The sequence below is a fragment of the Heterocephalus glaber genome, unplaced genomic scaffold, assembly GCF_053883595.1.
Source record: "Heterocephalus glaber isolate CG9 unplaced genomic scaffold, H.glaber_assembly_v1.0 deba00000331, whole genome shotgun sequence".
In the NCBI taxonomy this organism is placed as follows: Eukaryota; Metazoa; Chordata; class Mammalia; order Rodentia; family Bathyergidae; genus Heterocephalus; species Heterocephalus glaber.
Genome location: NW_028258142.1, coordinates 48890743 through 48901523, shown reverse-complemented (window position 1 = coordinate 48901523; position 10781 = coordinate 48890743). Strand labels below are relative to the sequence as shown.

Below are 10781 nucleotides of genomic sequence, written 5' to 3'. Positions count from 1 at the left end.
GCACACTAGTGTTACTAAAAGCATGGATTACATCTGGTTTCATTTACTCTTACTGATTCGTATACTTATTTGGAGAGAAAAAATGGAATGATTTAGCTTTGGATAGCTGTCATCATCCTGAGTCAATCTGAAAAGAAATGCTCTGGTTTTATCTGTGTGGAAATGTGTCTCATTCCATTCTAGAAGGGCGTTCTTGTGTTTACACCGGTGGCTTCACAGCTATTTCAATCCTTTGAAGACAGCCACTGCCTTCTGGCTTGCGTTCTTTTTGTGAAGTCATGTATCAGGCTAAGTACTATTGTTACAGTAAGTTTTCAGGCTGGGAATGGAAGCGGTAAAGTGCTTGCCAAAGTACCAGGGAAGGAAGGTGAAAAGGAGGGGAGGAGGGAATGTTGATTTTGCCTTCTGGATTCAAACCTGTCTCTGACTTGTGTTGTCTTTCATTTGCAGCAGTTTTGCTACTATATTGCTACTATGGTTTCCTTTTATGCTATTTGGGATTAACAACTTCTTGAATCTATAACTTGATGTCTACTTTGGGACATTCTCAGATTCTCTCAATACTGCTTGAGCCCTATCATCTCCCTCTCACTTATGACTCAAATAATGTAAGATTTTCTGAATTAAACAGTTCTCTTAACTTTTTCCTTATTTTCCACCCTGTTTCTTCTCCTTACTTCAATTTAGATTTCTTCTGATTTACATTTTCTTTTTTTTTTTTTTTTGAGATAAGGTCTGTGTATCAGGCTGCCTCAAATTCATGATCTTCCTGCCTCAGTCTCCGAGAGCTGGAATTACAGGCATGTACACGTTAAGAAATTGTGTCAGAGGGCCAGGATTTAGCTCAGTGGTTCCACCGCCTGCCTTGCAAGCAAGCACAAGGTCCCAAGTTCAATCCCCGGTACCAAAAAAAGAGAAGTCATGTCAGAGCAGCGCTGTGGCTCCTGCTTGTTCCTAAGTGGGTAAAAACTCCCAAGGCAGCCGCACCTGCCTAGCAAGTGCAAGGTCCTGAGTTTGATTCCCGGTACGGGGTGGGGGAACTCCCAAGGCAAAGCCTTTCCAAATAATGGTGATCTCATCTCTCTGAACTGTGGTTCACTAATAACTATCTTGTTCATACTTTGTTTTTAGAAAGATGGTTTCTTATATTTTGTTCAGACTTTTTACTTTTAACATAAAGACTGAATTACCTAGTCTGTCAAAACCAGCACGAGAGTCTGCAACATAGTTCTTTACAATAGGTTCATAAGCTTTTACCTTTCCATGAGATAAATGGATTATCCAAATTTTAATGAAGCATCAGACCTGACACATGTACAGCAAAGCCATCGAGGAGCTTATTAACAAGAGTGTAGTACTTCCCTTTTGGAAACAATGAGAAAGCTTTCACAGGACATCTGGCTGGTACCCGTTGTATATGGCTGGCATTTATTTTAAATAAAACCAGGTTTTAAAAAAGGCATCTAATAAATTTATACAGTGAATAGCATGTCTTTATTCTATTTACAGTACATTTGTTATAAATATAATACATTTTTGAAAAGCTTATTTTAATTAACGAGTAGATTTATATTTTAAACAGATCAATTCAACTGTTAAAGTTATAAAGAATATGATTTTAATGACAAAAAAATCTCATCGTGAAATAGTGCACTCTATACTGAGATGAAGGAGGAAAGAAAAATCCAATTCCTTTCAAAACTATATCCAAGGCATAAGGAAAAAAATTTTCTCTTTACAAAGTTATGTATAAGCCACCAGATACTGAAATATGAAGACTTTATAACCAAACTTCAAAACTGATTTTAGAGTATTGTGTGAAGCCAAACAAGAAAATTTGTATTTATCACTCTATAGAACTTCACAGTAAAGCTGGAATTTATAGACTAATGGCTTAACAGGAGTATTGCCAAAGAGGCCTTTCCTTCCTCAGAATCACCTCCTAATATTCACATACCATCAACAAGTTGTAACAGCAGACTCAGACGTTTTTAAGATGGGGCTTAATAAGGTGCATGGATATGCTGAAATTCTGTATGATGAGAATGTAAATTACCAGGTTTAAAGAAATAGAAAGAAAAGAATATAAGTATTCTCAGTCCAATGTGCTTTGCATCAACAAAATGACAAGTTAGGGACTTCAAATACTGCTGTAAAACCCATTCAGCAAAATTAAACTGATTCTTGTGGATTTGAGCATGAACTGGCAAGCCGTCATACATCAGTGATGATAATCAGGGCAGGCATGGAGTTCTGCTGACTTGTTTCAAATACTGTAACTTGGTCCGATAACTTAGCAAATACCCTAGGAGTTCCAAGGTTATAAACACCTGTATGAACAAAGCATGCTTTCAGCTGCAAACTGTGAATCTCCCGGCTTTTAAGTTGAAGTTTATACTGTGTCTGTCCAAGCCATGGGAATGATCCATGGATTTCCAATGCTTCTGGACTAGAGAAAGAAAACAGTAAGTTGTAAGATTTTCCTTTATAAAATTTCCCCCAAAGTCCCATTAACATATACTTTTCATATAGCACTTTTATTATTAGAAATTATTTTATGACATAATGGTTTTACTATAATAGCTGACATGCATTAACAGTTACTGTTTTCTAGGTGCAATGCTAAGAGTGCATTACTACCCAGTGGATTACTGCTCATTTAATGCCCACAACAGCAGTTGGTATGATAGAACCTGATTTGAAACCTGAGCTTTTGGTTAGACAAATATAAAAATATATGTGCATACAAGAATGCTTTATAATACTGAAATTTTATAATATTGAAAAGTGGAAAAAATCTACTAATAAGGCATTATTTCATTTACTACATAAATAATCACATAAATGTGTGATTTCAGGGAGCTGTCCCAAATCTTGTTTGAATTTTACACAATAATATTCAGTATATATGTCAATTATTTTTCTAAGAATCCAAAAATTTCTGAGTCCAAAAAAAGGATCTGGCTCTAGGACTATAGAGTATAGCAGTACAGATCTGAATTTTGTTGTTGTTGTTGTTGTTGTTGTTGTTATTAAGTATTACTTTATTTTTTAAGAGGCTCAGGAAGGCAGAGATTTTAGAATGCACTCAAGAATGGAGTGTGGGCACTCCAAAAAAACAAGAGTATTATTTTATAATCAGGAAAAAAACTAATGCTTCTATTAACACTTCTGTAATATCACACACACACACACACACACACACACACACACAAAATAGAAAATGAGGACATGCCTGAGTAACTTTATCCACATTAGGTAATTACTTACATAATTTCTGAACATCAAAGTGCTCTCCAATCACATCACAACAGTCTTAAGCTACAAAATAACACTTCACTAAATAAATCTTTACCTTGTGGTTTTATGCCGAAGATCAACTATTACATCTACATCAGCCTTAGAACAGTTAGAAAGTAAAAGTGTGACTGGTACTAAACAAAGGCTATGGAAGAAAAATAAAAAAGTTAGCTGTGTATTTTTTTCCTTGCAAATAATACTTAAGAGTATCTAATGGGGGCCAGGGATTTAGCTCAGTGGTTCCACCGCCTGTCTTGCAAGCTCAAGGTCCCAAGTTCGATCCCTGGTACCAAAAAAAAAGAGTATTTAGTGGAACAACATAAGCTCCTTAAATACAATCAAACTTCAAGTAAGGAAAAGAATAAAGTTTTAAAATTATTCAAGATAACTTATTTTGTAAATAGAAATACATTAATATAGTATCTAAATATAGTATCTAAATATCTATTTTACATAAATATCTAAATACATACTTTACAAATATAGAAATACTGTATATATTTTTAAACAATACTGTTGGGCCAGGGATTTAGCTCAGTGGCACTGTGCCTGCCTCGCAAGCGGAAGGTCCTGAGTTCGATCCCCCATACCTTCCCCCAAAACAAAACAAAACTGTAAATATCTAAACATCTATTTTAGAAACAATACTGTCCGTAATACAGACTTCCCCAAACAAAACCTAAAATGATGATTTAGAAAACCTACCCTAGTTTGCACTGGTAAAAGGCCCTAACCTCTGCTACTAATCTCACAGTGAGGAAGGCAACATGTTAGGTCTAATGAGTAGGCTTCCAGTCTATAGAATTTTGTTAAATTAAATTCTGATACATAATTTGTGCACAAAGCAACAACCCAGGAGTTTACACTACTCACTTCCGATTTGATCCTGAAATGTCATTCTTTGTGTCTTATCTAAATGATTCTAGAATAAATGTGAACATCTGGATGTCTCCTGGACCAACACGAAACTCATTCTCTTCCTTCTTCCTCTTCCTCATTCACTATCTCAGAGAATAGCACTCATATCTAACCCAGCAAAATTCAGCCATCAGCCCCAGACTAACTACCCTCCTGCCTCCCTAGCCCCGATTCCCAATCCTCCTTACAACTGCTGTCAATTCCCTCCCTCACACACCTTTGGAACCTGGTTACTACTCTGTCTTTTACAAGGTCAAATCATCACACGTCTTTGTTTACAGCTACAGCTTGTCAGTCAGCATCCTGATGCAATCCAATCTTTAGACCAGTGTTTTTTCACACTTGAGCATGCAGCAAAATCACCTGGTGGACATGATCTTTATTACTGGTCACCTATTTTTTCTTGCATTCTCATTCCTCTTCCTCCATTTCTACTATTCTTTTCTAGAATCCCCTTTCCATTAAAGAACACTTCCCAATATCCTCAATCTCCTCTCTTTATGTTCCTAAATCTAACACTGATACAGCTTCCTCAATAGCCTTCTGAGCAACAGATGCTATTTGTTTTTTGAGACAGTGTCTCATTATGTAGCCCAGGCTGGCCTCAAACTTGCAGCAATCCTCTGCCTCAGCCTCCCAATTGCTACGATTACAGGTGTGCACCACTGCGCAGATGCTGTATTTCTTCCAGTATCTATCTTATCTTCAAGTGTGTGTAGTTCTGCCCCACCTTTGTCGTTGGTGGTACTGGGAATCAAACCCAAGGCTTCATGCATGCTAAGCAAGTGCTCTGCCAATGAGCTATCTTCCAGCCAATTTTTATTTTGAGAAGTCTTGCTATGCTGCCTAGGCTGGCCTTGGACTTGTGATCCTCTTGCCTCAACCACCCAAGTAATTGTGATTACAGGCATGTACCACCACACCAAGCTCAATGTCATTTCCTAAAGTTCTGGGGGTTTTTTCCTTCCTTTCCTGTAATGACATCTTCACTCCTCTGTCATGAACTATCCCAAAGTTTTTACTTTTTTCTGTCCCTACACTGATAACACCTATCAGCGACAGTATCTTGGTACAGCAGATTCTTTGGGGGAGGAGGAAGGAATGTGTATTTGAAATATTTAAAATAAAGATGTGGCTTGAAAAAATTGCTTCACCTTCTATCTGAAAATTCATCTGGCACCTAGTGAGAAATACTCTAGCTTTCCTCGTCCACATCATCTAACAGCTTCATTTGAAAAGCTTCAGCTGGGCCGGAGATCTGGCTCAGTGGCGCCACGCCTGCCTCCCAAGCGCAAGGTCCTGAGTTTGATTTCCAGTAACAAAAAAAAAGCTTCAGCATGGGGTTGCTTTCTTCTTTCCAATGCCAAATCTTGTCATTTTGGACAACTATGTTGAAGCAGATACTCAGTCAACACTTGCTCAAATCCCTGACCTGGCGTCTCCCTAATCTTCAGCACTATTTAAAAACTCATCAACCCCATGACCATACCACAAACTTCTTTCCATCAGGTAGCTAACAGTGCCCCACTCCCTGACCACTGGATCTCCCACCTCTCCAGCTATCTCAATTATGCTCTCTCTTGTGCTGTTTAGTTTCACAAGGATGCCCAATTACTCAAACCTCTATTTCAGTAGTTTAGTCTTGGTTACTGGGATAACTGTGATTATTGTTCAGCAGTTATTCACTTCCTTACCTTCCTACTGAGTGTGGACTGTGGATCATCCTTGGTGATTATGGAGATGAGACTACTTGGCCTATGAAACAGTAATGTCTTTCATGCAAGCAGAGGCCTTAAATGTATATTTGCAATTTGGTTCACTTGTTGTACTCCACAGATATTTAATGAAAAGGTGACTGTTGCCTTTGAACTAATCCCCTAATATGTATGGCACAAAGTAAAGCCAACCTTCCCCGGTACCAGACTGCTTTACCCAACTGCAATCACCCTACAGACCTGTGACACAGAAATAAATGCCTTCCCATAAGCTACTGTACCCTGAATGGCTTGACAGGAAGCAGCACTACATCGATAATGGGTCCACTTACTATCTGACCCTTCTGGAGCATGTTAAAGTGCTAACCATTCCTTTCTTGAAGTGTTTCCACTCAATCTTTTTTTCTTGTTGGTCTTTTCTTCCTGATGCTTTCACTGCTCCCATCCAGTCTTTTTCATCAGTTCCTTTTCCTCAGCACATCTCTCAGATGCCACTCTTCGTCTCTTTTGTCCTGTCCCATCCACACCCCATCCTTATCCAGGGTGATTTCACTAAAACTCATACACCTTTCAATTATCACATACAAGCTGGTTTTATGAAAGTTTCCCTCCATCTTATATCTGCAAACTGGTAACTTTCTGAAGTGTCATCAAATTTAGAATGCTTTCTAGAACTTTAAGTCATTAAACTTTACACATTCAAGCTATTTATCAAAATTATGAGTATAAATGCACTGCTCCCCAAGAAATTTAGTGCTTAGTAAATGTTCAGGAAATGAAACTCTAAACTTGACCTGTTAAATAAGCCCACAATGTAGGCATGTCATAGGTTTGTGTCTAAAACAAAAAGGTGTATTTATACCCTTGTTTTTGCCTTAATGAGAGAACTGCTCTTCATAAGGAAAATTTTGGCAACTCACAGGCGGCTGAGGAGGGTCCATCCCTAACCAGGACAAACATATACAGTCACTCTACAGAGTAAATTACTTTTTCAATATTTGGGTTGACACTTTCTACATACTGCCAGATCTGACTTATAATAGTTTGTTTCATTAAACAAATTTCTAACTATGTTCATACTTTTTTCTTCTATTATCTTTATCCAGTTTTAGCATTAGCACAATGTTGATTTCCTAAAATGAGGGGAGAAGTATTCCTTCTTTCTTCTGCTTTAAATGTTTGATATAATTTATCAGTTGAAATGTATATGAGCCTGCTGTTGTCATATAGGTTGGTTTTCAAACTAGGAATATACTTTCTTTAATAGGTGCTATTCAAATTTGATATCTCCTCCAGAGTTAGTTTCATTCATTTGTCTTCAAGGTAATTCTTAGAAGTTATCAAATTTATTTCAAAAAGATTTTTGTAAGATGCTTTCTACATCCTTTTAAATTCTGTAAAATCTGTGGTAATGTCTCCTAGACCTTGAATATTGTAATTTTAAAAATGTATAATTGATATTGTGTAATAGAAAGAAAAGGTTTAAAGGAGCAGGGGATGTGGGAGAGGTAGGGGAAAGGAAAGAAGGAAAAAGAAAAAATATGACAAAAGGAAAAAAATGGAAAACTTCTTTGCAAATAGGGAAGGGTGGAGGGGGTGAAGGGGGCAGGGGAACGGGAAAAAAAATAAGAACCAAGAGACTCATGTAATGGTACAAGATCCCAATGGTGAATGTAACTGTATTTTATACCTAAAATGTACCAATAAACTTAATGGGAAAAAAAAATATTTGGGTTGATGCCACCGCCTAAATAAAAGTGTTGCCACACATATGTATGTGTACTGTAGACAAACTTTAACAAAAATAAACGTCAAACCTTTTTTGATGAAATGGGTGATTAAATGTTTCTGGGTAGTGAAGACTCGTTTTGATGAGATTAGAAAGCTGCTCTGCTGACGGTCTTAAGGAAGCCGAAGTGTTTTCTGGCCTGAAAAATTTTAACAGTTCCATTTCTGGTGGGTCCTGAAAACAGGCAAGAAAAGATTTGTAATAATAAAAACCCTGTTTGTACACATATATGTGAAGTTAAAAACCAGTAGATATAAAGCATGAACAGTAAGTACTTTTTCTGTTATTTAACCTAACAGTTACTACAACATAATCCAAAAAATATTTACAATATAATCCAAAAAAGATTTACAATATAATCCAAAAAAGATTTTAGGATTCAGAATCATTTACCCCTTTCCTACTTAGTGCTGGAGTTAGACTTCAATTCCAGCAACTTCATACATTAACTTTGTGATCGTGAATTAGTTACTTAATACTTTAATATTTAATTACTTCATGTGTAAATCAGGGCTCATAAAAGTAATTTCAAAGGTTGATGAGACTCTCTCATCACGAAAAACAGCTTAGGACTTAGACTGCAGATTTCAATTGTACAGTATCTTTTTCAATTGTTGAAGATCCAAAAAAGCCTTAAAGTTTTATTTGAAAATATACTGCTACATTTTATAATTACAGTGTTTCAACTACATTAGCTTAAGGTTAATGTGAAAAATGAGTATGGCCTGTATACCATATTATCATCTAAATAAAAAGATATCCTATTTCTATATTATTTTCTATTTCCCCTCACCATTTAGGAGAATTTTGATTTTTAATTTCCTGCTAGCCTACTTGATTCTGAATCTATACCCAGATATTGGTCAACTATGGCCATCTGCCTATTTTTGTAGCTATTATACCTATCATTACCAATTCACATGGATTAATTTATTCTCTAGTACCAAAATATAAGGCTTCTCTGTAGCTGAATATTATTTTTTTCAAAAAAGCTTTTCTACACAATAATGTATTGCAGACTTTAAACAACTTTGGGCTGGGGATTTAGCTCAGTGGTTCTGCCGCCTGCCTCACAAGCAGAAGGACCCAAGTTCAATCCCTGATACCAAAAAAACCAAAAAAACAAAAAAAATCAAACTACAACTTTAGATTGGCCAATTACTCGAACAAGAGTGGTGTACTCTTAGTATGCTAGGAATATTAATGCATGTCCACCTTAAATGGAGCTAGCTGCCTGCCTTTTAGGAAGCCTCAAGAATTAACACATTTACCTTGGTAGATTTATTCCTTTCCAGTGTCTGTTACTCAGCCTTACAGACTCAAATATTTAATCTCATTATTTTCTTGGAGCTGATTTTCACTGAGATGCTAAGTAACTGTAACACGGTTCATCCAGATGAATGTGGAAAGTCAGAATGTCCGTATGATACTGACTGGTGTCAAGTGGACCCCTCCACAATGGCGATTAACTTATGGTACACCAAATATCAACATGGGTGAGAGCACCTGGAAGGAAGCTCCCCTGCTGCCATCCCAGGCTCCTAGGGCAGAGAAGCTCAGCGGTCCCAGAACCCAGAAGGAAGCTCCTCGCCTCCATCCCAGGCTCCTAGGGCAGTGAAACTAAGCTGGTCCCAGCACCCAGAAGGAAGCTTCCCCACTGCCATCCCAGGCTCCTAGGGCAGAGAAGGTGAGCTGGTCCCAGCACCTGGAAGGAAGCTCCCCTGCTGCCATCCCAGGCTCCTAGGGCAGAGAAGCTCAGCGGTCCCAGAACCCAGAAGGAAGCTCCTCGCCTCCATCCCAGGCTCCTAGGGCAGTGAAACTAAGCTGGTCCCAGCACCCAGAAGGAAGCTTCCCCACTGCCATCCCAGGCTCCTAGGGCAGAGAAGGTGAGCTGGTCCCAGCACCTGGAAGGAAGCTCCCCACCTCCATCCCAGGCACCTAAGGCAGAGAAGCTCAGCCCATCCCAGCACCCAGAAGGAAGCTCCCCTGCTGCCATCCCAGACTCCTAGGACAAAGAAGGTGAGCCGGTCCCAGCACCTGGAGGGAAGCTCCTTAGGGAAGGTGAGCCGCATGGGGGCCAGAAGGACCCCCTCCCCCGTGGAAATGAGAAAACACATAAGCAAGCCTCAAAAACAGAGCTCCAGATCACCTACAGCAACCCCAAGGGGAAACGAGATGGAACAATCTGATACTCAACCACCTGGACTCTCTGAACGGGCAACAAAAGAGGATCTGGGAAAAATGAAATCAGAAATAATTACTCGGATAACAGCAAAGATTGTGCTCACGGTGCAAGACATGATTAATAAATCTAGAGAGGACACAGATAAAAAAATAGAGGCTCTGAGGAACATGATGGAATCCCAATATAGGAAACAAATGGAATCCATAAAACAGATACAGATTTCCAAGAGATTAAAAACTCCATCAAAAGTCTGTGCAGCAGAATGAACCAATGTGAGGATACAATTTCACATATAGAAGAAAAGATTATAATTAGTGACCAGGAAAAGAAAAATTGTTTTACAATTGTAAGGGAACATGAGAAATCAATCCAGCAGCTGCTAGATGATGCAAAGAAGAATAACATAAGACTGATTGGAGTCAATGAAGAAAGAGGAGAGAATGCAGATGACATTAAAAAATCTGTTCACAGAAGTGATGGCAGAAAACTTCCCAAGGAGGGGAAAAGAACTTGACATAGAGATAAGTGAGGCATATAGGACTCCAGCTAGCCTTAATAAAAAAAAATCTATACATAGGCATGTAATAGTTAGGATTCCAGAAATCCAACAGAAGAATAAAATTCTACAATCAGTGCGAGAAAAGAAACAAATCACATACAAAGGAAAGCCCATAAGAATCACAGCAGAGTTCTCAATGCAAACCCTCAAGGCAAGAAGAGCTTGGAGTGATGTACTTCAAGCCCTAAAGGAAAACAGCCTCCAACCCAGATTGATGTACCCTGCAAAACTATCTTTCAAAATTGATGCAGAAACAAGATACTTTCATGATAAAGAGCACCTCAGGAACTTCATGAATACCAAACCGGCACTCCA

The 10781-nt window shown here is 38.3% G+C and overlaps 1 protein-coding gene across 4 annotated transcripts in view; it reads right to left on the bottom strand.

The window, feature by feature from the left end:
* Positions 1-1467: 1467 nt before the first annotated feature.
* Trappc8 (trafficking protein particle complex subunit 8) overlaps positions 1468-10781 on the bottom strand; it is an 89445-nt gene continuing 80131 nt past the window's right edge. For all 4 annotated transcript variants that reach the window (XM_004853119.4, XM_087193763.1, XM_087193759.1 and 1 more), the window contains 3 exons: positions 7751-7896; positions 3356-3445; positions 1468-2449 (listed from right to left, as the gene is read on the bottom strand). In XM_004853119.4, the coding sequence (XP_004853176.2) occupies positions 2215-2449; positions 3356-3445; positions 7751-7896 (471 nt within the window). In that variant the 3' untranslated portion in view covers positions 1468-2214. The remainder of the gene's footprint in view (positions 2450-3355; positions 3446-7750; positions 7897-10781) is intronic.